Source organism: Urocampus carinirostris, chromosome 20, assembly GCF_059441175.1.
Source record: "Urocampus carinirostris isolate Australia breed hairy pipefish chromosome 20, RoL_Ucar_1.0, whole genome shotgun sequence".
Classification (NCBI taxonomy): Eukaryota; Metazoa; Chordata; class Actinopteri; order Syngnathiformes; family Syngnathidae; genus Urocampus; species Urocampus carinirostris.
The window spans coordinates 17,181,915-17,209,283 of NC_142368.1; the positions used below are offsets into that span (position 1 = coordinate 17,181,915).

Sequence of the window (27,369 nt, forward strand, 5' to 3'; positions counted from 1 at the left end):
CCACTGCCACGCTTTTCTGTCTGGACAGTTTGTCAGTGGTTTTGTGACCGCTTGTTTGTTTGTTACTTTGTTCATCGCATTCGCTTTCCCAAATCGGTCATTTTTTTATGGTTTGGACATTGTCGTGTTGTATTTTGTTTGGAGATGTTACTTTGTTTTGCGAACCCTTGTTTTTTTTGTTGAGTGTTTTTTACTTTGTTCCTGATTTTGTTGATAATTACCATCCTTTGTTGAGCTCACCCGCCTCAGCTCCTGCTTGCCTCGACTCTGGTCCACCCGCGAAGCGGAACATTTGACACACTCATTTGCGCATGAATCATGAAAACTGCATGGTTTCATAAATGAGATTCCTTTAAGGAACAAAAGTACAAACAAGATGTGAACGATGTATCAATATTGATTTGTAATAAAACTTGGTTGTTGCATTCTACGTGATTCCAAGGGCTAATCTCTTTTGCTGCATTCTTTTTGAACAGTGACATGACAGTTTGAAAAGTAAACAGCTTTAAGGGACAGTGTGTAACATTTAGTGCCTCCTAGTGGTACAAAAAACTTTCATCCTGTAAAAAAAAACATTGATTTGAATACTGAGCTAAAAATACAATGTTAATTTTTTATGAAAAATCATAGGTGGAGAAATTTGCATTTCTTTCACGTCGCATAATCTATACCACCGGCGTCGAACAGGCGGCCCGCGGGCCAGATCGGGCCCGCTAAGGGATTGAATCCGGCCCGCGAGACAACACTCAGAGAAGCGCAAGAGAAAAACAAGCAGCAGGTTGAAATATGTCAACTTGATGTTGCTAAAGCCAGGTGCCTCGAACAAAGACGATGTAGTTGTATTTATTTCTCTCACTCTCCCTCTCTCTCTTTCTTTTCCACCCTTTTTCTCCCGCTTTGTCTCTGTCTCTTTCACTCTCTGTGTCTCTCTTTTTCTCTTCCTTTGTTGCTCTTTGTCTCCTTCTCTTTTTTAACCTCTTTTTTCCTTTTCTCTTTCTCTCTTTATACCCTTCACGCTTTCTTTTCTCTCCTTCTGTCTTTCTTTTTCTCTTTGGATTTCTTTCTTCCGCTCCTTTTCTTTTCCCCCTCTCTCACGACTTATCTTTTGTTTCTCACGCTCTCTTCCTCTCTTTTTCTTTCTTTGTCCCGCCCTCTCTCCTTTCCCCCTCCCTCTTTCTCTTATTTCTTTATCTCTTTTTCTTTCTCTTTAATCTACTAGTCCGGCCCCCGACAGAATGTTTGTTCTATCGCGTGGCCCCCCGAGTTAAAATGAGCTTGACACCCGTGTTTTAATGACACAGATTGCTCTGAAGAAGAGTGCATCAAATCTTTTTTTTTTTCACTTATTTTATTTTATATTTCTGCATGTTTTTTCAGAGGTTCTGTGTCTAAATTAGTTAAAATAGAATTGTTAATAGCTCATTTTTGTTAATTTTCTCTTTGATTTATAGCACTACAGCGCATTATATTATTATTGTTTATTTTCAGGGATTTTGTGTTGTTGCACTTTAAATCTGTTCAGTGTGTAAAAAGTTAAAATTGTTTTGACACATTTTTATGTAGATCTGTGAATATTTTAATTTATGTCAAGTGTTTATCAGGGATCCCCTGCAAAAAAGTAAATTACTAAATCATTTGGCGCATAATGTTTTATTATTATTGATAATATATCATTCAAATAACCATAAATCTGAGAGTTTGGGAGCCGAGTCAAAAGAGACTTTTCTAAATAGAGCTGTTCCCCTGGTTGCGACCAGTAGGGGGCGCTTGACTTGACAATGACATGATGACGAGCCACCAGAGCAGGCGTGTCAGCGTCATTTTCATACACTTTTTAAAAATTGATTTCATTTATTGCATGGTCTATAGAGTCAGACTTCCAAGAAACATGGCAACAATTTCAAGCATTTCAAGCACTTTGCCCCAAATGTAACCATTTTACTGACCTTCAAAACACAACTTTGAAATTCAAGCATTTTCAAGGATTACAAGCACACGTACAAACCCTGTGGGAATCAAACAACAAAATCCAACCATTTTCATGCATGCGGCAATTATGCTATTTTCAAGCCGGTAAAAACGACACTGTAACTTTTCAGAGTGGTAAGCTTAGTGTTTAGTAGACATTCAAAATAAGGAGAGAAGACATCAATGGAGGACAGGGAGAGAAACCTTTAGATAAGAAGGTCCAACCTGTTCTAAAGGCTCAGAGGAGGGCTTTATCTTTTTATTACCGTAAATTCCGGACTATAAGCCGCTACTTTTTTCCCAAACATTCAACCCTGTGGCTTATTCAGTGATGCGGCCAATTCATGTAATTTTTCTAACTGCCGCCAGCGGCGCAACCGGTGGAATATATACGTCGAGGAAGACTGCGACTTCTTAGCTTGTGCACAATTTAAATTAGCGTAAACATATCCTCACCATGTTAATTGCAATAAGAAAGGCACATGACGCAGCTTTCAAGCTAAATGTAATCGAGCAGTCCAATGAAGAAGGAAACAGAGTAACTGCATGTAAACCTTGCTTTGCGAGAATATTGCTAGAGTGTTTGTGAATATGGGAGCGTGGAATGACATCTATATGACAAAGTCTCTTTCCTACACTAGGGAAGACGACTTTGATGACGTCAGTCATAAGGAGGAAGATGAGGACTCTTTACTGTGATTTTTACAAGTACCGTATAGTTTTTTTAACAGACCCATTTACTATGTTGCGAGCGTGTTCCTAGTAGCGTTTTGCTACCCTTCACAGGCACGGTTTGGGATGAAAGTTATATTATTATTATTAAAGCTTTGAAAACTCTCTCGGTGTACCGTCTTTCTTTGTAAATATGGATTTGCAACTGTATATTTTTGTAATGTATTTATTTTTATTTATTTTGGACACTTATTCTGATAAGTCTTGCACGGGCCAATTAAAAAGAAGGGGCGTAAAAAACGCGGGGGATGACGGGAAGTGGGGACCGGTAAAGGTAAGTGTTTGTGGACACGGCGGACAATAGTGGATATATATTTTTCCCACCCTTACCTTTGGAAATATACATTTTTTTTCCCTTGGATTATTTTCAACGGGACCTGGACTCTGCAGGTTTGCATCAAAGTACCGGTATCAATTTCCGTTAATTTGCCCGCTGTGGATTTTGGACTATGAACTTTATTGTTAAACGTCATATTGCCAGACATAACGAAATTGTGAATATGCTTGATTGCTGTTAAGATTGTCGAGAAGGGTTGTTCAAACCTCACATTGTTTGTTTGCTGTTATTAGTGTCAATACATTTGTTCAAACCAAAAAAAAGTTACAATCGCGGGTTGGGGTTAATTTTGTGATTGTTACATGTTAATGTGGGCGCATGTGGCTTATATACAGGTGCGGCTTATGTAAGTACAAAAGCGGTTACACTCTTAAAATGTGGTGGGTGCGGCTTATAATCAGGTGCGCTCAATAGTCCGGATTTTACGGTAGATGTCCTAGGTCCAAAAAGCAGATCCGCTTAAAGGCTTCAGTAACAACCTGTTTTTTTGCTCACCTGCTTTTGGGCGCTCTTCTTGTGACTCGATTCGAAAACAGATCACCAGTATGATGCCTGCAGGTAAAGGTAGCCACCAGACAAGACAATAATACCCCAAGAATGAGTTAGCAGCTCACCAATGGTGTTAAGATTTGTTGTTTTTCTAAAAATGTTGGTGGGTTTCTAGCAGTCACACAACAGCATCTCACTTGGATTTAAATCTGGACTGTTAACTTGGCCAGTCCAGAATCTTCATTCAGGGATTTTTGAGCCGTTCATAGGTGGACTTGCTGCTGTGTTTCGGATCGTTGTCCTCCTGCATGTTCCTCCTTCAGGATCTTTCTGGTTTGGTATATCGTCAGGTTTGTTTGGAGATGTTATTTATTTTGGGACCCCTTTTACGTTTGTTACTTTGTTCCTGGTCTTATTAAATATCATTCTTAATTTGAACACCCCTGCCTCAATCCTTGCTTCCCTTTACTTGGGTCATCCCTCCACAAAACGAACATCCTTTTGCGCTAATTGGTAACCAAATGGGTCGAAGACTTACATTCAACATAAACACAAACGAGTCCAATTTGAAACATTTCTCTTAAAATTGTCACAAGCTTTTCATTCAAAAATTTTAGATAATATCTTTACAGAAAGGTTACATATTTTCATGCCTGTTGTAACTTTGTTCCTTGCGTCTGCATTTCCATTTCTGGTTTGGTTTTTGTTTCTGGTTTGGGGTATCGTCAGGTTTGCGTGGACAAGTTATTTATTTTGTGACCCCCTTGTACGTTTGTTACTTTGTTCCTGGTTTTATTAAATATTCTTAATTGGAACACCCCTGCCTCAATTCTTGCTTCCCTTTACTTGCCACGCCCCCCACACAAAACCAACATCCTTTTGCGCTAATTAGTAACCAAAAGTAGCTCTTAACTTAATCTGGGTCGAAGACTTACATTCTACATAAACACAAACTAGTCCAAAGATTTACTAAAAACAAGTGGAAACATTCCTCTTATCATTGTTGCAACTTACATATTTTCAAATAAGATCTTTACATAAAGGTGACATATCTTCATGCCTGTTGTAACTTTGTTCCTTGCATCTGCATTTCCATTTCTGGTTCGTTTTTTTTCGGTTTTGTTCCTGGTTTTATTAAATATCCCCCCCTGATTCAATTACCCCAACTTGGGTCCCTCCCCTTCACATAAACTAATTAGTAACTCTCAGCTTAAAATGGGTCGAAAACTCATGTTCTATAAAAACAAACCAGTCCAAAGATTTACTCGAGACAATTTGAAACATTTCTTTTGACATTGTCCCCATTTATTCATTCAAGTTTTTAAATAAGATCTTAGAGAAAGGTGACATTTTTGTTCCTGGCATCTGCATTTCTGGTTCAGTTTTTGTTTCTGGTTTGGGGTATCGTCGGGTTTGTTTGGACATGTTATTAGTTTTGTGACCCACTGTATGTTTGTTACTTTGTTCCTGGTTTTATTAAATATCCCCCCTGCTTCAACTCCCGCAACTTGGGTCCCTCCCCTCCACAACGCTAACATCCTTTGGCGCTAATTAGTAACCAAAAGTAGCTCTCAGATTAAACGGTGTCGAAAACTCACGTTCGATATAAACAAACTAGTCCAAAGACAATTTGAAACATTTCTCTTGATACTGTCCCAATTTATTCATTCAAGTTTTTAAATAAGATCTCTCCATTAATCAGTCATACATTTTTATTTACAGAGACTAAAAAAAAAAGAATCCCTCGCTATCATTCAGGGTGTATAACTAGCAGAAAAAGTACCCCAATAGATGCAATAAGATTATGATTTGAATCAGAAAAAAACAGCATGTGAGGGTAATCCGGTTAGAACTTATTAAATAAAAAAGGCCTTTGTCGACATTACATTTTTTACACAGAACTATACAATAGATTACTGACAGCAGGGATAATTGAGAAAAAAAGACAAATTCTGCAACCATGACTTGACATGCTTTTGCAGGCGTAGAGTTCTGCATACTACCTCCTTTTGACAGCCGGTCTGGTGCCCTTGCTGCCGCCAGCCGCCTTGCTGGGCCCCTTGGAGCCGGAGAAGAGTTTGGTCATGAGCTCGGACACGTCCGGGAGCTCGGGGTTGGGGTTCAGCATGTTCATAGACTGTTCCATTTCCTTTAATGGCGGGGGGGGGGGGGGGGGGGGGGGGTGGGGGAAGGGTAAATGAAGTGCATTTACAGGGTGACGCAAGAAGATGCGTACCCATATTTTCTCATCTCATCTCATTAGCCGTACCGCTTATCCTCATTAGCCCTGAATCCTGATTGCATTGATTCAAAAAGATTGTTCTCGGATATAAAATCATTCAGCTGCTGTGCCACAACTTTTTCAAGTACTTTAAAAGAAACGGTAGGTTTGACACAGGTCTATAGTTACATAAGCTTTCTGGATCAAGGTCGGTTGGGTAGGGTCGTTTCAGAGTAGGTTTAATAGACAATTCATAATCTTGGATATGTTGTAAACCTGGTGTGATTCAATACTGTTCCTGGGATTTTGGTATTTTTGCGCCACGAAGTCAATTGTGTTTTTAGTTGAGTGTTCACAAAATCCCAGATAGAGTAGTTTGCAGGCAAAATGAACCTGAGAGGTTTTTGGGGAAACATTGGCAATAACAGACTGGTACCGATCAATACTACCATGTACTTGCTTGGATCGGATTCATACCAAATGTCCCAGTATCAGGCACCCCTACTGGAAAAGTATTAAACTAGCTTTCGTGTTAAAACCGAGCCACCATCTTAAAGAGAAATAACACAGCTTGATTTCCTCGAGATTTTCCTAGTTTTCATAGAGAATGTAAACAAAGTGAACGACGGAAGATTCCTAAGTATTTGGGTTGTTGGTAACATACTCCTACTTTTTGGAGGTTTTCTTACCTTTCTCATTTCTGGGTCATTAGTGTTGACCACTTTGGGTAGAAGGACAATGATCAGCAATGGCAACACCATCATCATAACCTGCATGGGAGAAAAAAATGGAGGAATTGAAAACACCCCCGTGAAAGCATATCATCGGCTGCAGTGAATGAATGAATAAATAAATGAAAACTTGATTTCGAACCTTAAAAAATAAAAACAGGACAAAAACAATAACTCAACAATAAGAATAATGTTCAAAACGGGGTAGTAAGAAGTAGACGCTTATTTTCCCTACCCATTCATCTTCCTTATTACCGTAAATTCCGGACTATAAGCCTCTACTTTTTCCCCTAACTTTCAACCCTGCGGCTTATTCAGCGATGTGGCCAATTTATGTAATTTTTCTAGCGGCGCTCGAGTGTTGCTACCATTAACTGCCCTGTCACAGGCACCGTTTGGGATGAAAGCTACATTATTATTATTAAAGCTTTGAAAACTCTCTCGGTGTACCGTCTTTCTTTGTAAAGATGTGTAATCCGTGAATAATATGTATTTGCAACCCTATATTTTTGTAATGTATTTATTTTAGACACTTATTCTGATGTTTTGCACGGGTGAACGAAAAAGGAGGGGCGGAACAAACGCGGGGTGCCGAGTTTAAGTGGGGACTGCTAAAGGTGAGGGACAGACAAGGAAAGAAGAGGGGGTAAAAAGTTGGTTAAAGAAAAAGGAGTTGCGTGAGTCAATGTGTTCATCTGATATATTTTTCCCACCCTTACCTTTGGAAATATACACTTTTTTCCTTGGATTACTTTCAACGGGACCCGGACTCTGCAGGTCTGCATCAAACCTTAAGTACCGGTATCATTTTCCGTTCATTTTGCCGGCTGTGATTTTTGGACTGTGGACTTTAATGAAGGACGTTCAGTTTCAATCGCGGGACTTGAAGTCGGGTTTGGGTTAATTTTGTGTTTGTGTTACATGTTTAATTGTGGGCGCATGCGGCTTATATACAGGTACAGCTTGTGTATGTACAAAATCGGTTTTCCTCTTGAAATGTGGTGGGTGCGGCTTATAATCAGGTGCGCTCCATAGTCCGGAATTTACGGTAACTAAGATGGGGGTTATTGTGATTTTCCAGTAAAATTATTTGTTATTGGTTGACAGTCTATTTTAAATAATTAACCTAGTAATAACATAGTAATAACATTGTAATAACATGAAAAATTGTTAGTTTAGAAATACAAATAAAAAAATCCCGTTCATGGGCTTCATGAGAAAAAAAATACTTCTTCAAGTATTGATTGTTATTTTTAAGCAATTAAGAGAATAGGATGAGAATCTATTCATGTATTAAATAAACATAGTAACAACATTGTAATAACATGAAAAATTGTTAGTTTAGAAATACAAATAAAAAAATCCCGTTCATGGGCTTCATGAGAAAAAAAATACTTCTTCAAGTATTGATTGTTATTTTAAAGCAATTAAGAGAATAGGATGAGAATCTATTCATGTATTAAATACATTTATTTATCTTTTTATTGATTTAATTTACAGGAAATACAACAAACTAAATTCCATTTTATGAATTTTATCAAGTGAATGAGCAAATGCATTTTTTTAGTTAGCTATCTGGTTAGCTTTTTAGTTAGCCGTCTTCCTACATTTAGCAAGCCATCTCGCAAGCTTTTTACACATTTTGCAAGCTATCTCGCAATAATTTATCTTGTTGTGCTAGTTATCAAGCGAATTTTTGGCCTCTTTTCAAATTAGCTATCTGGCTTTTTTTCAGCGTTCTATATGGCTATTTTAGCTCGCAATCAAACTCCCTTTAAATTTTTACCCGTTTACCTTTCTAGGTAACTATTAAGCTAAATTTTAGCTATTTAGCAAGCCGCCTAGTTAAGGTGCTATTTTCAAAAAGTATATCAAACTGGGTGCCCTTTGCGCCAATTAGTCACAAAAAGTAGCTTTTAAAAAGGTTGGAGACCCCCGTTTTAATCCGTATGTTGCCAATTGTGAAGTAACAGTATGCATAAAATGACTTAAAGGGGAGGATAAGTAAAAAAGGGAAGGGGGAAAGAAAAAAAAAATCCCCCAAAAAACTAAAATTAAATAAAAACTGTTGTTTTACCCTTAAAAATCACTAAATGATATACACTATGGGCAGCACGGCAGAACAGTGGTTAGCGCATGTGCGGCACAGTTCTGAGGTCATGAGATCGAACCTTCCGGTGTGGCGTTTGCACGTTCTCCCCGTGCTTGCGTGGGTTTCCTCCCACATTTCAAAAACATGCATGTCAGATTAATTGGCCTAACCAAATTGTCCCTAGGTGTGAATGAGCGAGTGAGTTGTCTTTCTCTGTGTTCCCTGCGACTGGTTGGCAACCAGATCAGGGTGTCCACTGCCCACTGCCCACCTGGGATGGGCTCCAGCACCCCCGTGACCCTACTGAGGATAAGCGGTGAAGATAATGGATGGGTCTTTGTGATATGTTTTGTTATTATAAACTAACTAAAGGCAGGCGAAGTCCAATTATTCAATGACCGTGCCACTTCGAGTTGAAAAGTATTGGATCATTATGGATCAATACTATCCTGCGTTTACTTGGATCGGCTCGATACCGAAATCCCCAGTCTCGCTACCGGAAAAATTCCCCATTTCCCCACGAAGCTTCATTTTTCATTCTGGTTGTTCCAGGTATTTGAATCCTAACCTCAACCTGAATATTGTAAGCACGGATGACAATAATTTTTGAGTGTTACCATTGGGTTCATGAGGAAGTCAGTCCAGCCCCACGTTTCCCTTTTCATAAAATAGCTATGGAGGCCGCTTGCTCTCACTTGGAGAGGATAGGGTTGGCGGATCACTTCGGAGGTCTTTATGTAGTTCACCAGGCGTGCTCTGTGAAACAGAAAGTGATGACCTGAATGATGAGTAAAGCAACACTTCTCCGTTGTTTATACACCCTTTTCAAGAACTTTTGAAGGACTTTCAAAGACAGTTTTCCAGAACCTATCCACCATCCATTATCTACCACTTCTGAGGTCCGGTGGCAGGTACAGTAGCCTCAGAAGGGAATCCTAGACCTCCTTAACCCCGGCCACTTCGTCCAAAAGGATCCCCAGACGTTCCCAGGCCATCGTAACCTGGTTTGTCCCCGGGGAGCTTCAACTAGTGGGACATACCCAGAACACCTCCCGAGGGAGGAATCCAGGAGGCATCCTCAGATGCACATGCCACCTGAGCTGGCTCCTCTCAATGCGGAAGAATGACCAAGCTTTTCAAACGAACTCTAATAAGGGTTTGTTACGGAGGATACCTTATTCCCTCGCCCCAAAACATAAAAACAAGATGCAGGGAGTTCTCATTCGTCTAAGAGACAATCAGCTTTTTTATACCCTTTAGAGTTGACACATCCCGTCAGCCATATCACGTGTAGTTTTTCCCCGAAGTTGGTGCGTCCTTTTTCGATTTTCTGACATTACGAGTTTTACCCGAAGTTACACAATTTCCAAGAAACTCGTCAGGGTCGGCCCGAAACATCAAAATTCCTGACTTGACCGCTTGTTCCACGCCAAGCAGAATGTTATTACTTGGCAGCCCAAGGCGATTAATAATAACACTCGCTGACATTTAAAATCGGGAGAAACAAGCCTGGAATTTCCTGTTTTAAACTAACGTGTTCTCCTTATGACAAGCTCGACTCCAATAAACCACAACATTTGTGGTCCTATTTCATGGCCAATTTCAAGCACTTTTTAAACACTTTCAACACAATTTTTTCCCGATTTTTCCAGTGCGTTCAAGGGAAGAAATCCAGAGTGGATTAAAAAAAATGTTTTTGTTGGCTTTGATGACTAAAATAAAGTCGCTATCCTATTTATGACCTTTTTGTGTCAATGGGCTGCTATAAACTGTCATGAATTCTCTTTCAACAATGCGCACACAGCTTCAATAAGTTACACTTGTTTACAAATTTGGAAAAGGCTCTATAGGTGTTGGGTAATATTGGAGTTCAATACAGAAGACCAATCAGGAAAGAAAGTACTATATGTATATAAAGGAGAAACATAAGCCAAATTTGGATTCATTTTAATGATATTGATTGCTCTGAAGCAGAGTGCATTCAATCTTTCAATCTTAGTGACTGCTTATCTTTTGCTTTCATTAGGATAGAGGGTTTGGTTAAAATAAAATTGTAAAGTTAATTTTTTTTTGTTTGCAATCTAAAACAGTGAAAAATTAATATCTAAAAGAAGTATTTAATTGTTTTGCATTTTCAAGGACTTTGTGTTGTTGTTTGACTTTGGATCTGTTCAGTGTGTAAAAAGCTGAAATGGCTTTGTATTTTCTTTGTAGATTTTTGAATATTCTAATATATAATTCATGTGTTTTTCAGGGTTCCCGGCAAAACATTTAAAATTACTCATTACTAGATAATTTGGTGCATAATGTTTTATAATTATTGACGTATCATTAAACCGAAAAAGCCAGTTCTTCTTAGTGAATTGAGCCAAAACAGCAGATTTTCTAAATAGAGCTGTCCTCTTGGGTGCGACCAGAAGGGGGAGGCGATGCTTCACATGAGAGACACCATAATGAAAAGTCACCAGGGCAGGCGTGTCCTCGTCGTTTTTACATACTTTTAAAAATGTTTCTTCATTTATTGCGTGGTCTTCACAGTGCCAAGAAACATGGCAATGGCAAAAATTAAAGCATTTTGAAGCACTTCACCCAGAAGTCAAGCGTTTTGCTGACTTTGAAAACACAACATTGAAAATCAAGAAGGATTTCAAGCACCCGAAAAAAACCCATATCTACCACTTTTCCTAGGTCAGGTCGTGGGAGCAGTAGCCTTAGCAGTGAAGCCCAGACCTCTCTATCCCCAGCCAATTGGTCCAACAGGATCCCCGGGTGTTCCCAGGTCAACGTGACCTGGCTCGTTTCCGGGACCTCCTGCTGGTGAGCCATGCCTGGAACACCTCTTGAAGGTCGGTCATTTTGAGCGACCTCAGCTGGCTCCTATCTAATGTGGAGGACCAGTCAATTGACCGGGCTTCTAAAACTAACTAAAGGAGAGGCTAGCCACCCTGACGCTCGACTCTAGGTTCTAGTCCTTTCGGTCGTTACCTAACAGTTCGTGACAATAGGTGAGGGTAAAAACGTAGATGGCCTTGGAAATCCAGAGCTTTGCCTTTCAGCTCAGCTCCTTCTTCACCGGGACGGACCGGTACAGGGTCCGCATGACTACAGACGCTGCACCGATCAGTCGATTTTCCCGTTCCACCCTACCCCCGTTTGTTTTTGGGACAAATCTCTCCCCAAATAGATGTTGGGTAAAGATAACGGTACTGTAAAGCTTGAATTCTCGGGTGCAGGAAGGTCTTCCCTTCATTTTTTACATGGCCTATAATAAGTGTCCATAACAGATACAAAAACCTTGTACTAATACACATTTCATAGTGTTTCGTTTATGAGTTGCATGCACTTGTCCTCTAGGGTGTGACCCCCGTGATGACGTTCCACAGGACGATGCCATACAAACTAATGCCAGCTGCTATTAATCACAAGGGAAGAAGAACTGCGACAGCAAAGCCACCAGAGAGCAATGCCGGCGTCCTTTTTAAGCAGACTTGTTCATAAAAATAACAATTTTCAGTCCTTGACAACACATTAAAATTCAAGCATTTAAGGATTTCTAGCAGCTGTACAAACCCTGCATCTGGTGTGATATAGGGCAGTGATTACCTCATTTTCCCCTTTGAGGTAATATCGACACGAACGGGTTCAAATCTGTAACTTGGGGTGATGATTTCGACAACGTAGGAACCGGACGGGACATCGTTGACTGCGAAGCTACCATCGGTTCTGCAAAAAAAGGTTTGACACATTTGGGCAACTTATCACTTACATACAACACTTTCCCTTTTTTTTTTTTAAAAAAACAGGAATTTTGAAATAGTGATCTTCCTCTTTGAGTCCAAGCTGAATTTGATCGATTTCACCTGACAACATGACTTGCAAAACTCTCGTCATCTTTCTCTTTGCTTTTCTGTTTCCATTTCTTTCTCTGCCTGTCTCTCTGTGCATCTACTGTTCATTCTCTTACTTTCTCTCTGTCTTTCGTTCCCTCTCTTTCTATTTCTGTCTTCTCCATTTTGTTACCTATTTCTCTCCGACTTTCTCCTCTCTGTCCCCCTCTCTTTTTTCTTTTGTCTTTCCCTCTTAATCTCTCCCTTTATTTCCCACTCTCTTTCTCTCTATCTGTGCATCTACTGTTCACTCGCTTACTTTCTGTCTTTCATCCCCTCTTTCTTGTTGCCTTTCATTTATTTTTTTTTAAATTGTTTCTCTCTGACGATCTCCTCTCGCTTTTCTCTTTTATTGTCCCTCTGTCACTTGTTCCCCCTTCCTGTCTTTCCCCCATAATCTCTCTTTATTTTCTGCTCTCTGTCTCTCTTTTTCAATATCTCTTACTTTTCCTCTTTTTATCTCGAATTCTCTCTCTCTTAATCCGTCTCTTATCTTTTTGTCTCTCTCATGCTTCTATTGTTTCTCAATCTCATACCCATTTCTGTCCCGCTCTCTCTTTCCCTTTCACTCTTTGTCCCTCTCCATTTTTATCTTTATGTCGATCTTTCTCTTTGTTTTTCTTTCTATTTTGACTTTCTCTCTATTTTGTTACCCCTTTCTCTCTGAATTTCTCTTCTCTGTCTCACTCTCATTTTCCTGTCTTTCCCTCTTTATCTCCCCCTATTCCCTTGTTTTTCTCTCCGCTTCTTGTGCTACCCCTCTCTCCATCTCTAGGTATTTCACTTTCTCAGTTTGTCTCTCCTATGCACTTTTGTCTCTATTTTTTGTCACTCTCTTATCCTTTTCTGTCCGTCCGTCTGTTTTGCTTCCCCCTTTATCTTTTTCTTTCGCTTTCCATTTAACTCTTGGTCCCTCTCTATTTCCATCTTTGTGTATCTTTCTCTGTTTTTCTTTCTATTTGTGCCTTTCAATTTTGTTACCTATTTCTTTCTGAATGTCTATTCTCTGTCTCCCTCACATTTTCCTCTGTCTATCTCATTCCTTCCCTTGTTGTAATTTCTCTCTCTCTCTCCATCTTTTCCCCCTTTCTCTCTCTCTCTCGTTATTTCACTTTCTCAGCCTGTCTTTTATCTTTTTGTCTCCCTTACTCTCTTTTTGTCTCTATTTTTGTCTCACTCTCTCTGTCTTTCTTATCCCCTTTATCCTTTTCTTTTGCTTTCCCTTTCTCTCTTGGCCCGTCTTTCTATCTTTATCTTTCTGTCTATCTTTCGACCCCCCTCTCTCTTTTTATTTGTTTCACTCGCTCACTTCCATGGTCGCCATCACTCGGTTGCCCGGGTGTAAATCCCGGTAATAGGGAATCATCTATTAGAAGTAACTGTTTATGCGAGTTGTCAATTTGGCATTAGCCTCTATGCTGAGATTTACCTCAAAAAGCCCACGTAGTCCTCGCCTTCGACCAGAACTCGTGCTGTCGAGACCCAATCTTGCGTTTTAACACCGGGAACGATCGCCCTTCCTTCGATTTTAAAGCGATCCGTCGTCGTGGGAGTCGAAACCGCAGCACCAGGTCCGGTTTCCATATCAGCGAAGCACGACACTAAGAGGATTCCCGACTGGATTAAAAGCAACGAAAGCGATATTCTGCCTACATTGTCCATGTTGACTGTAAAATTTAAAAATAAGTGAGCATAAATTGAAGGTAGGTTCCGTATGCTAGCTATCACCGCGGACAATGGCGTCACGCCAGTAAAATCTTCTTCGAGTTTATTGGTGGTTGGCATCTATCAATTTAAAGAAATAGCGCCCCCTATCATTTCAGATTTTTTTTTGTTCCTCTCCTCAAATATTAACATATTAAATCGTCCTGTTGTTAAAACGTGTTGATTCTCATGCGTTCGTTGATGAGACGAGGCTTGTTGGCGTGGAAAGGGTGTTTACTTTAGTTCCACTTGCTTGTAAACTTGCTTGTATAACGGACAACACACAAAACAAAGCAGGCTTTAGACCAGAGATGTCAAATTCAATTGCACAGGGGGCCAAAATTCAAAACACACTTAAGGTCGCGGGCCAACCAGGATAAACATTTATTGAACACACTTAAACTGAATGTTTTTGGAACATAAATATGAATAAAAACAGACAAGAATATTCAATTTAAACCTTAAATCACTTATACAGTATTTATTATTTTGCTGTAAATACAAATATCATGTTAAATTATACAACTTAGAACCTAAACAACATTAAAATAACATTCAAATTCCTTTGCTCCTATGTCAATGTATATATTAAAAAAAACTTAAATATCCCAAAAGATTTTGCTCTCCTTAATATATCTCCTGTCAAAAGTAGAAATATGAAAATGCTACACAAATGATTTTGTAAAAAAGTCACAACATTCTGAGAACGGAGCCTGATGTGCTTACCTATGGCGCAGACGGAGTAGGGCGAGAGATGGGAGGGAGTGCTTACACTTTTTGTATAGCTCCACCCATCCCTCCCACTCACCCAATCAAATAACTTTAAATTATCGTTTTTTGGCGTATTTACAATTTGTTCCGTGGATTCATCAAAAAGTATCTGAACACTGAACACAGATGATATAGTGAGCTTTTATATAAAGGATTCTTTAGCGTTGGACAGCCAAAACGAGTGTTTTTTGTGTAACACCTGGACTGTAAATCGTAATGAAAACGTGCCCTAAATATTCTGAAAAGTACTGCTTGGTATTCTAGCTTTGGTTTGGCTTTGCATGTATCTAAACAGGATCAATAGCGCAAGTTTTGAACGAGACAGAGAAAATTGGCAAGCAATTAAATGTCTCTGAGCCATAGGTACTCATAGAGTCATATCTGGCTCGCGAGCCATAGATTCCCGAGCCCTGGTATATACGTAGTATAGTATTCGTCATAAGTGAAGGAATAGATATAGTGACTATAACGTCAGAATATGATGTCCAGGGATGAGACGGTGTTGTTCATATTGACGGGCCATTAATAACAATAATGTAAAATGGTCTTGCGGGCCAAATATGATTACTCGGCTGGCCGGACGTGGCCCGCGGGCCGGGAGTTTGACACGTGTGCTTTAGACCTTTCTCCATCAGGCCCTGGTGCTGTGGAATTCTCTGCCTCTGGAGATGAGATCTGCAACCTCAGCGGAGGTTCTGAAATCTAAACTTAAGACACACTTCTATTCTATAGCTTACGATTGATGCCGACCCCATACTTTGGTTTTCCTGTCCTTTCCAGCTGCCAATCTGGTGGAGGAGTGAGGAATCGGAAAGAGTCCTCGGACCAGAACCACGTCATCATCTGGATCGACAAGCCGGCTGTAACATCTATTGCCGCCTGGTCATCCAGGAAGGGGGATTACCACTTGTGTGGCCCCTTCTCAAGGTTTCTCATTTTCTTCATGCTGAGGTTTTTGAGTTTTTCCTTTCCCGCATGTCGGTTTCAGATCAGGGGATGGTGTCATTATGGCCTGTGTAGTTCTTTGACACTTTTGTGATTGAGGGCTATACAGGCACTCCCCTACTTATGACCGTTCAGAGTTACGAAAAACGGTAGATACAAATATTTTTTAGGGATATTGAAGAATATCACAGAAGACTTTGTCCTTCAGGTTGAAGGCGATACTTTGGGCAGAGAGTTGTCGTTTTGTGTGGTCCGAGGTCTCGATGCTCCCAAGTGTGGGTCCTTTCTCCACCATGAAACTGAGCAGACCCGTGAGGATGGTGGAGACAGACCACGCCGGACGTTGCTGTAAATTTGATTTTGTATTGTGTGCACCTTTTTCAGGACATTGCTGTAGTGCTTCTTTCCACCACTACCAGCGTGTGGCGCTGTGAGAAGTCACCCAGCATCCTCCCCGAAGAGGAAATCTGCTTCCTCTTCCTGGTTCGTGTGTAAACATTCTGTGCTGTATCTCCAGCACACTAAGAGCTTTGAAATTTTTATGGTTTAATACAGGGGTGGTGACACGTGGCTCTAGAGCCGCATGTGGCTCTTGGCCTCATCATATTTTCTATATAGTGTGGCTCTTTGCCTTGTTTCATTTTTAGTTTTTTTTGTGTGTGTATTGAGGGTGGACACTTTCCTTGAAATCAACACAAGAACGATACTAGTTGTATTGTAAGGAGAGGAGTGTGTTATGTGAAATAATATGTTTTTAATTGTGTGTGTCTGCCATGGCAGTGCGTTGTGTGGCTCTTTGACTCTCACAGTTAAAAATTTCGGCTATTTGAGTCAAACTTGTTCGCAACCCCTTGTTTAATATCACGTGCAGCAATTCATAATGGTTGGTGTTAAGTGTAAAGAAGAGGTGAGCCGTTTCTTTTGAAATGAAAGTGGAATAAGAAAGATTGATGCGGTTGAAAAAATGGTTGGATCGCTTTTTTGGGCCAATTTCCACCACCGAGGAGGAAGTCGCCTAACCCTTGAAGCTCATTTTCCAAAAGTAAGTTAAACTATATTGTACTATCTCGGTTTTAGAGTGCAAAATCCTTTCATTGGATGAATCGGAGAAGCACATTTTATTTCTTGTTTCGGGTCAAAACTTGTCATTGGACCCACAGAAGTCAGACCAGTTGAAAACCACCGATTTAGTAATGAAATCTGAAAATGGGTTATATTTTAAATCATCATCACAATACTAACCTTGTTTAGGCTCAACTCGTTACAATAATGCTTCATTACGTTGTGCAACGTAGCACCGTAAAGATAGTGTGATGAGATAAAACCAAATACCTATTTACTTTGTCCTCTGCGGCCCGGTACCAACGGACCCACGGCCCAGTGGTTGTCGTTGTTTTTTTTGCCTACTATTCAAATCAATCTTGTTATTTTTAATACATGAGGGGTTTGGTTTTAACTCTAGGGAGGTGCTAAAAATTACACTAGTCCCTTGATAATGAATAAAATAAGACTTTTCGGGTAAAATTTATTTAAGATATTAAAAGAAATAGCTGTCTTGGCAGCGAGTCCAAATGAAACACATGGACATTCATAACTTAAAGATGCAATTTCCCACTAACGCGAGTTAAAATCATCCAAGCAGACAGTCAATGGGAGAACTATGTTGGCATTACAAAAAGCAACATATATCAAGTCTCACAGAGGTCCTCCGTGTTCCCCTTTCCTGAGACAGTCCACTTCAATGTGAAGCAGTCACTTGCCGTGCTTCTGCTGCAGAAATGCGCTTCCAGCCCTGCTTTGAGTGTCTCCAGCGACAACAGGTGAGTTTATTTTCACGTTGGAGGTTTGGCGTAACAAAACCACAATCCGGTCCATTCGGCCGATGTCATCGCCCATACGACATCATTGCCGAGGTCGGGCAGTCGTGGTCACAAATCCCCCGTGTGCAACGTGCACAACAGTCAGAGCAGCTGAAGGACGTACGCTTCAATGGCCTGGAACAAATGGAAACCCGGCGCGACATGACTTGTCTTGATGGCAATCTGCTAATCATATTTGTAAACACCTAGCAAACAAACCAAGGAACTTCAGAATAAATTCTAAAACGTGCAAAATGTGAGGAAATAGAACATGTTTTTGTCATAAAATCTATGTACAGAGGTACCTCACTAGTTTGCGGTTCCACTTTGGCGGGTTCAGAGCTTCGCGGGTCTAATAAATATACCTTCTCAATAAAAGCATTTAATGACATGAGCAAGCGCGAGCTTATGTCAACTGAGGACACGGTGTGGACACTCTTATTGTGAAGGGGAGGGGAAGGCCCTGACACAATGCTTAGTCATGGTGAGTTACCTCTTCGCTCACCCCCCCTCCTTCAACTCCTCCCACCTCACCCCTTTCTTATATGGCGCTGTTTATCATGGAGGAACTCAGCAACACAACATAAGTACAGTATATTCTCTTCTGTCACATTTCATCTCAAGTTTGACTTTATTATACCAAAAGCAAGCGGTTGTTTGTACTACGTAAACACGGCTAATTGTGTGTGGTTTCGTGTATTTGTTGTAAAAGCCGTTCGATGCCGCTCGCTAAAGTATGTTGTTATTATCAGAATGTAGCTCTTTCACTTTCATTAAAATGAACACAGACCATTTTTTAACTGTTGTTTGGCAAACTACTTTATACCTGTATACGTTTTTTTGAGCATTTTTGAAGGGGCGCCGCTACTTCGCGGATTTTCAGTTTTCGCGGGTGGTCACGGTCCCCATTAACCGCGATAACCGAGGGATTACTGTATTCAATCTGTATATTACAGTTATTTTCCTGAGATAGCGCATGTGGGAGACAACATGTCTCATTCTGTATTCGTAAGCCGTGACGTCAATGAAGGAAGACTAGGACCCTAGTAAAACAGTCGCCATATTGTTTTACGCGTCTATTAGATGAAAAGGTTACAAGTGTTTTAAGCTAAGGTGTGGCAGTTCTTCTCGAGACTGCCTAGCCGTGTCGCAGGTAACTCAGTAATGGTACAAACAATGGGTGAGCAGGCAAAAAGGGGGCTAACTGACAAAATTGTATATATATTATAAAGATAGCTGCCAATAGGTGGCTAACCAAGACCGATCAACGAAAGACTACCAGCAGGAAAACGCAAAGCTGGCCAACCAAAAAACACCAGCTAGGCTAACCGGAAACCAATATGGAAAAGTGGCAACAGCTACGGCGATAGTTGCGAAGCCAGGAATGATACAAAGGCACGGATAAAACGGTACCAACGCCAGGCTAGCGGATTAAATACATGCTGTGAGTAGCTAGGCTAACTGGGAACCAAAAATCTAAAGCTCCCCCTATGTCCCGGCCCGAAGCCTTCGTTCCGAGAGCGCCGGTCTCCTGGTGATCCCAAGAGCCAAGAAGTGTTCCGCTGGTTCGAGAGCGTTCTCCATCCGGGCACCGGTGTTGTGGAATGCTCTTCCCCCTGAGATCCGATCTGCAACCTCAGTGGAAATTTTTAAATCTAAGCTTAAAACTCACTTCTACTCTATAGCTTACGAATAACCTAAACTTCTTATATGTAATAACTTGTGAAGCCCTTAGAGACTAATTGTGATTAAGGGCTATACAAATAAAAATGACTTGACTTGACTAAAGCAGCGACGGCGATAAAGGCGAAGCCGGCAGGGAATAAACCAAGGGACACTGCAATACCAGTGCTTTTGCCAGGCTTGCCCATGGCTATCTGAGAATTTCAGCCCACCCTATTTCCAACATGGTGACTGTAAACAAAAAAAAAGGAAAGTTGACTGAGAGGGCCACCTCTTCCAGGATAAGAGGAAATTGGAGTATTTTTTAACTTGCCAAAAGACAATGGCTGTTTTTGAAGAATATATAAACGCAAAAAAGGTGAAGCGACTGGAAGCTTTTTTAACATCACAACAGCACTTGTTGACGAGACCCTGCGAATCAAATGAAAACGATACGAAGGCGAGCTTCGAGGTTGCGGCGCTGATCGCCATGCCTTGCAAACCTTTCACGGAGGTGGGAATTTATTCAAAACTGTTCAGTAAATGCAAGGCTGAATAGTCGGCCCTTGCACATTTTTGGCTTACCAAATTTGACCCGCTGGCTGAACATTTTGGATATCCCCGTTGCATACAAAATGCAGTTTTCCCTCACCTTTGCCAGGTCTCCAGTTGCACCAGACATCTGACATAGCCTGGCCCCGTCCTTCCATAACTCCTTTAGATATTTCTTCAAGACTACAATGTTACTGTGTGAGAAGAAATTAAAAATGTCATCACAAGAAGTAGTCATTTATCACCTTTGGTCTCTTTCACTGAAAGAAACACTCATCTACTTTAGAAGTATAGTAATCCAATGTTCTTTAACACATTAAATATTGCCTTACATTGTACGATTCATATGAATCTTTCATTATAAGGTTGCATACAAAATTACTTGACCACTGCTTAAGAGTAACATTTGTATGTTATTGCACAATTATTATAACTAAGCGCTACTTTGTAAATATTTGGAATATGGAATATTTACAGACATTCTTTTATCCTACTTTTTTCTCCATTTTAATTCAAACTTTTGAAAGAAATGTGGGCCCCACCTGCTGTCCGAACTTTCCTGTAGTCTTTTCTCCGACATGGAAATCTCTGGCCACCATTTCCTAATGACTGCCTGGATCCAATGTAAACCCACAATGATCTGTCTGATATAAGAAAAAGACGATTAGGAGTTCAAAAGAATGATGTATAGGAGGACTTTTCTGCTCAGATTGGAGAACATAACTGCATAATTGTGAATGAGAGTTGGAGCACTTACTCCTCATATTTACTGGAAAGGATCGCTTGGACTTGTGGTACAAGGTCCACACAACAGCCAATTGTAAAACAGGAACCTTCAGTTTGAAGACTGAAATAAAAAAGGTCAAATTCAGTAGGTTTCAGATTCAGATTCAGATCTACTTTATTGTCATTCTAGTACACGTGTATACAGAACGAAATGTCGATGCATCTGACCCCCACAGTTTCCTTGAATGTACAGATATAAATAAAGTTGTATTGTATTGTATAGGTTGCTTTATTATCCACTGAAAACTATATATAAAAAAAGGTTTTCTATAGCTGACAAAGAAGGAATTCCCGGGAAGTAGATTCTGTAGCCATGGCACCTTGGTTTTGGTTTCCACCAAACACAATACACCAGAATTGCTCTCTTGACTACAGTGCTAAGCAAGATAGAGTAAAGTAAGCAATTATATAGTAAAACATTTGAAAAACCAGACATGTATGAAACGTGTTCTTTTTTCTTTATACTCGCTAATTTACTTTTGACTTACACTGTACGTAAAAAGCTTTATTTTTTGGAGTTGATTCTGAAGAAGCATGCCTCAAATTTGAAAAGGTTTTGCGCATATTTACAATGAAGAAGCTATTAATGGTGGGATGACTTTAGGGACATTAAGCGATGTAAAACTCAAGAGATTATCAAAATGTGGCCTAATCTTTTGTTAAAACATTTTACAAATATATTTATTTTTAAAGTTGTGCATTTAGTTATAGCTTTTTAAAATGTTGACATTGATTGTAATCCAAACTAAAATCTTTATAAAACACATTCTACAAAAATATATTTACGTGAAAGTAACTCACCAAATACTTTGTCTACACCAACGGAATACAATTGTTTTACAATTCTGGTTCTGTTAATAATATAATTGTGTTGCTAAGAAACATATTGGTCAAAACCAAATGGGGGGGGGGGGAACTCATGGTAGACTCCTGGGATACGACAGTAATCCGTTCCAAGGTGGCAGTTACAAAGTGAAATTTCAGTACAGCGGGGAATGGACACCTATATTAATTAATGCTGGACCCGCGGTAACAAACGTTATATACACAAGTAGTACCGATGTGTAATAGACATTAGTCTATTGAATGTTTGAGGCACTATCATGCACTCATACTTCCTTGAGTTAATCTCATTCTTATTTCTAATAATAGTCCAGATTGTTGATAGGTTAGCCATTCGCATGCATTCCTCATATTTCTTGATCATCGCAAACTTCAATTCCATGGTCTTCATGTTTTTGCTTGTCCCTTTAGCATAATTGCTAGCTCAGAGACCCATAGCGATTAAACACAACACAATAAATACAATATTAAAATGCAGACGTGTAAAGTCTTTACGAGACACATGTGATTGAAATCTAACATAAAGACTCAAAAGGCATAGTAGGAGGCAATTTAGCTAAACATCATTCTTATGTTGCAAGCCAACAGCAGACCAGAATTATATAATGCCAACCAATTGCAAACAGGCATCTTTAGAAACGTAACTTGTCATATGCAAAAAAAAGATGCAAAGTTCCTGGGTACTCAAACTCATTTGTAGTTGATGCCGTAAAGAGAGGCAGAAAAAAAACACATTATTCTACACTCTTAAGTGAAAACGTCGGGAGGTGGGGATCCCGTATCCCTGGGGTTTACCTTAATGTAGCCATTAACCATGCTAGATCAGGGGTGTCAAAAATTCAGCCCGCGGGCCAGATTAAAACCCGAAAGCGCAAGAGAAAAAACGGGTTGCCTTTTTAACTATGTCCACTTGATGTCAACAAGGCCAGGCACTACTCGCACAGCAAGTGTTGGTATATTACTTTCCTTCTGTCACCCTTTCGCACTCTTGTTGTTTTTCCTTCTTTCTCTCCCTGTCTCTCTGACTTCTTCTTTCCTCTCTTTCTTGTGGCTCTTCCTTTGTTGATTTCCCTCCCTCTTATCACACTTTCTCTCTCCATTTTCCTTTCCTTTTTTCCATCTTTAAATTGTTTTCTCCCACTCACCTTTTTCTCTTTCTTCCACCCTCACTTTCTTTCGCTTTACTAGTCTACTAAGCTTTTTTCCTACTGTATGGGCCCTGACCCCCTGTGCTTAATGGAAAAAGTGATCAATGACAAAAAGCAGTCATTGTTGTTACGCATGCCACCGTATTTTGCTCAGTTCCAAAGCTTGAGATGGCATTTGTTGAAACTTCCATAAACCATGCCCACCCATTCTAGTGTGACAACTTATGTATGACCCTTCAAAAAAATCCAAGTTCCAAAAATTCTCCATTAATTCCAGGTTAAGAACCTCACCCCATTTTAGGTCTTGCGCGAAAAAGCATGACTGAGAAATTAAAAAAAACTCACTCGTTCGTTATGACAGGTAACAGGTCAATTAGCACTCCAGTGTCTTGAATTCTGTGGATGATAGCAAAAAAATTAAAATTTCCGCGAAGAATAAAAATACTATTTCCTAAAAGAGAACATTGCGTACATAATGAGGTATGTCACAAATTCGACAACATTTTTTCGCCACAGCGTTAGGGCCACTTTAAGTCTGAGATTTCTTCCAAAGAGGATGTGGGACACTTTTTCGTGGTCTTTGGAAAGCTAGAGGAAAAACAGGCAAGGCATGTTAAGAAATCGAACCAGGGTATCAAACTTAGACTATGACTGGTCTACTGACCTCACTAAAGTCTGTGTACTTAGAGCTCGGCCCTGCCATTTTATAGGGCTCCGCAGAGTTTAGCGTGGGCTTGCAGTTACCTTTGCAGTGATTGCCCCGCGCACCCAGGCATGTCACCTCGTTTTCTTTATCGGCCATAACGGGCGTGCGAGGCTGACCAACATTGGAAGTTTTACGCTGCAGGTACAAGCCCACCTCCAGGGACGGAGAACGTCTCTTCTTGCAAAGTGAGGTCCTCTTTTCCTTGCCTGGGCTGTGCACTTGGAATCTGTAAATGATGGACAACAAATTGCATTTGAGATCATTGGACCCTCGTCAATTTAACACAAGATTATAGAGGTGTCTTAAATGTCGAGTGGATAATGGGTTAACACATTCCTTAATAATTTAATCAAAGACTCACCTTCTCTTATCTAATTCGCCTTTATTTATAATATCAACCTAAAACAGAATGATAGGGGATGAGGCCATATGGCCACATTTCTACCGCAAGAGAAACACCACTACAGTGGACTACTTCAAAGTAGGGCTGCAACAACTTGTCGACGTTGTTGACAAAAATCGATAATACAAATAGTCGACTGACACGTTTATCCAATTGAAAGGCATCTCTACATAATAATCTCTGTTGAGAGCCGTGCAAGCGCAATAGCGTCTCTGCCTGGAGCAGTAACATAAAACATACGGAAATGGCGGCATCGACAACAACTACGCCTACCAAAAAAGTTAGGCAGCATTTTAAACTGGATAAAAGAAATAAAAATCCTATTTGTAAAGCAGATTGGTGACGCACAAATATTTAAAGAGCATGTCGTGTAGTTGAACAAAACAGGGACTGGCTCGCCTCGGTTAAATATAAGTAATTTTCAAGCCTATGCAGTTCTGAGGAGAAACATTACACAATTTATTAATATATTTTGCTATAGAAGAGAGCTTGAGCGTTATGCCAGACTGTGCCTGACAAACGTAATCGAAATGCATGCAGGCTGAAGAACACACGTCAGTTGTTATAACCTTTTCATTTATAACTTAAGAATTTTTAAGTATTTTTTATTACAGACTACTGAATAATATTTCACAAAATGCACACAATGTTTACTTCCTTTTCTGCAAGCTGCTTATGAGCGTGAACTTAATTTACAGGGATTGAAGATGTTTATTTTATTATTCATATCCTGTCCCTAAAAATGGATAAAGGTTTATTTTATGAATTTTTGTCTCTACTGACATAGCACTGTGCCTATATGGTTTTAGAAAGGGCATTTTTATTCATTTTTTTGTACAAATATACATTATGGTCAATAAAAGATTTATTTTTCATTGTACCCATTTTTCTTGTGCTTATTTTCATTTTTCACATTATTAACCGTCATGTTGTGTAAGGAATTGGCAACACCTAAAGTTGTTTGAGGGTCCTTTTTGACTTGAGGTGTAACTAATCAGTCCAGACCACACAAAAAGGAAATATCCCGCAATACAGACGCTCCCCTACTTACGAACATTCGAGTTGCGAAAAACGGTAGATATGAACCTTTTTTGGGGGATATTGAAAAATATCCGGACGTTGTTGTAAGTTTAATTTTGTCATGTGTGCACCTTTTTCCGAGTAAAGGACATTACTGTAGTGCTTCTTTCTGCCACTACTGGCGTGTGGTGGTGTCATCCAGCACCCAACCCGAAGAAGGAATCCGGCTTCCTCTTCCTAGTTCGTGTGTAAAGGTTCTTCACTGCATCTCCAGTGTGCTAAGAACTTTAACATTTTTATTGTTTAATATGCTGTGCATCCATTCAATATGGTTGGCGTAGAGTGTAAAGAATAAGGAAGCAGTTTCTTTTGAAATGAAAGTGGAATAGGAAAGCTTAATGCGATTGAGAAAATGGTTGGATCGCTTTTTTTCCCGTCCACTTTCTACCACAGAAGAGGACGTCTTGAAGCGCATCTTCCATAAGTAAACTCAACATGATTTATCTTTATAGAGCATATAATTATATGAAATGTTTATTTTTAGGTACAAAACAATACAGGTTACTTATACAAGCCTTAAACATACAAAATATAGCACTGAAGCAACTTGTGAACAAATTCGCTCGTCCGGAACCTATCCCGTTCGGAAGTGGGGCAGTGTCTGTATAGTTAGTACAACATCCTAACAAATATACATATATACCCATATATTTTCATTTTACTTTGATTTCATGACCTTTAAGACATCTGTTATTACATTTAATAACATTTAAACGGGCAATTGGAGACTAACACCATTTAAGGGTTAAAACAAATGTACTTCCTGCTGAATTTAAGAGAGAACATAATACTTACCTGATTGTTTCACTTGTCATTTTAGTAGTTGGTTACTATCGACTATAAAAACAATCTTTAGTCGCAGATCTACTTCACAGGCTTCAGGAATTCGTAAACAACCACACTGTTTATAAAGCATGCTACTAGCGCGCACTTTTCATACCTGCTTCATGGTTTTGGAAAGATGTAGACGAGATTAGAAGAGGCCATTAGGATTCGATCTTCTTGATCTTTGGACGTGGCCGTTGGTAGAAAAGCATACCACTCGTCACAATTCTGAAATACTGTTCTAAAGAAAGATAGTTCATAGAAAAAGTATGAGGAATAAAAGAATCTCGGTGAAAAAAGCAAGAGTCTTATTTACGTTTAACAAGTTGAAATCTGAGCTCTACAGGTAGAAAATAATGTAAACATAAACAATACGCCTATGGTAAACACACGACGCTCTCTATTACGAAGCGTTTATTGGTATTAGCTTAAGTAGGTGACTTCACATTTGAACAAAACACACCGCTCTCAAAATTGCCCGGAACAGTAAAAAACGGCGTTGGACACTAATTCTAACATGAATAACTTTCAATTTTCTCACGTTTGAGGCTAGCGACTCGCAGCTGTTAGCTTAGCCAGGAAACTTGGCTAACTGCTAATGTTAGCAAGCTAGCCGCTTCGACTTTCAACTGAACGTTCGTAATTTAAAAGCGACATTGAAACATTACCGATTGACGCATTTCGTCATTGACTTCTCTTCTCGTTTGTTGGTCCGAAAGGCGACGAAACGCTGGCTGAAACTACGAAAGAACAACTCTTATCGAGGGTCGAGCGTTGTCAAAGTTTTACAAATCACCCGTTCAAATGCATCCCCGACTGGCGCGTGGGATTGTGGGATAGTTTTTGACAGGCGTAAATGAAAGTTTTGGCGCCCGCTGATGGACATTTAAGAGAAGGGTGGGATTTAATTTAATTTAATTTAATTTAATTTAATTTAATTTAATTTAATTTAATTTAATTTAATTTAATTTAATTTAATTTAATTTAATTTAATTTAATTTAATTTAATTTAATTCATTCCAATCCAATCCAATCCAATCCAATTCAATTCAATTCAATTCAATTCAATTCAATTCAATTCAATTCAATTCAATTCAATTCAACTCAATTTACCAGTTAAAAATAAATATACATGCAGATATTTATATGTTACATTTCTTTACGTTTGTTTTTACGTAATAAAATTAGTTTCATTGTTGTGAATTTCCCTGTGGGGATGAATAAAGTATCTATCTATCTATCTATCTATCTATCTATCTATCTATCTATCTATCTATCTATCTATCTATCTATCTATCTATCTATCTATCTATCTATCTATCTATCTATCTATCTATCTATCTATCTATCTATCTATCTATCTATCTATCTATCTATCTATCTATCTATCTATCTATCTATCTATCTATCTATCTATCTATCTATCTATCTATCTATCTATAACATTGGGGTTGAAACGCTCAGGATTATGAGAAATGATTTATAGTATTAGGTCCCTGTTCAAAACTCTAAATTTCGTATTCAGTTTTATAATATTACTGTACTTTTTTTAGTATTTTTAATGATTTCACAATCGGATTTTTGTAGTCTTTCTGGAGTAATATTTGTATAGTATTTTAGTATTAATT

General features: G+C 39.4%; 2 protein-coding genes across 3 annotated transcripts; both read right to left on the reverse strand.

Moving 5' to 3' along the window:
• Positions 1-5,164: 5,164 nt before the first annotated feature.
• On the reverse strand, positions 5,165-14,227 carry emc7b (ER membrane protein complex subunit 7b). The gene is made up of 5 exons (XM_088324951.1): positions 13,887-14,227; positions 12,174-12,293; positions 9,188-9,326; positions 6,437-6,517; positions 5,165-5,675 (listed from the first exon to the last, which is right to left on the reverse strand). The coding sequence occupies exons 1-5, from the start codon at positions 14,117-14,119 to the stop codon at positions 5,526-5,528; spliced, it is 723 nt and encodes a 240-aa protein (XP_088181077.1). The 5' UTR covers positions 14,120-14,227; the 3' UTR covers positions 5,165-5,525.
• A 3,161-nt stretch (positions 14,228-17,388) lies between these two features.
• Positions 17,389-26,585, reverse strand: katnbl1 (katanin p80 subunit B-like 1). 2 transcript variants are annotated; one of them, XM_088325494.1, is made up of 9 exons: positions 26,410-26,585; positions 25,857-25,977; positions 23,392-23,659; positions 23,200-23,315; positions 23,073-23,123; positions 20,708-20,797; positions 20,493-20,594; positions 20,051-20,144; positions 17,389-17,871 (listed from the first exon to the last, which is right to left on the reverse strand). In XM_088325494.1, the coding sequence occupies exons 3-9, from the start codon at positions 23,527-23,529 to the stop codon at positions 17,839-17,841; spliced, it is 624 nt and encodes a 207-aa protein (XP_088181620.1). In that variant the 5' UTR covers positions 23,530-23,659; positions 25,857-25,977; positions 26,410-26,585; the 3' UTR covers positions 17,389-17,838. The 2 variants fall into 2 exon arrangements, with proteins under 2 accessions (XP_088181620.1, XP_088181619.1); XM_088325493.1 differs by having other exon boundaries at positions 25,857-25,982; positions 26,410-26,584.
• Positions 26,586-27,369: the final 784 nt, after the last annotated feature.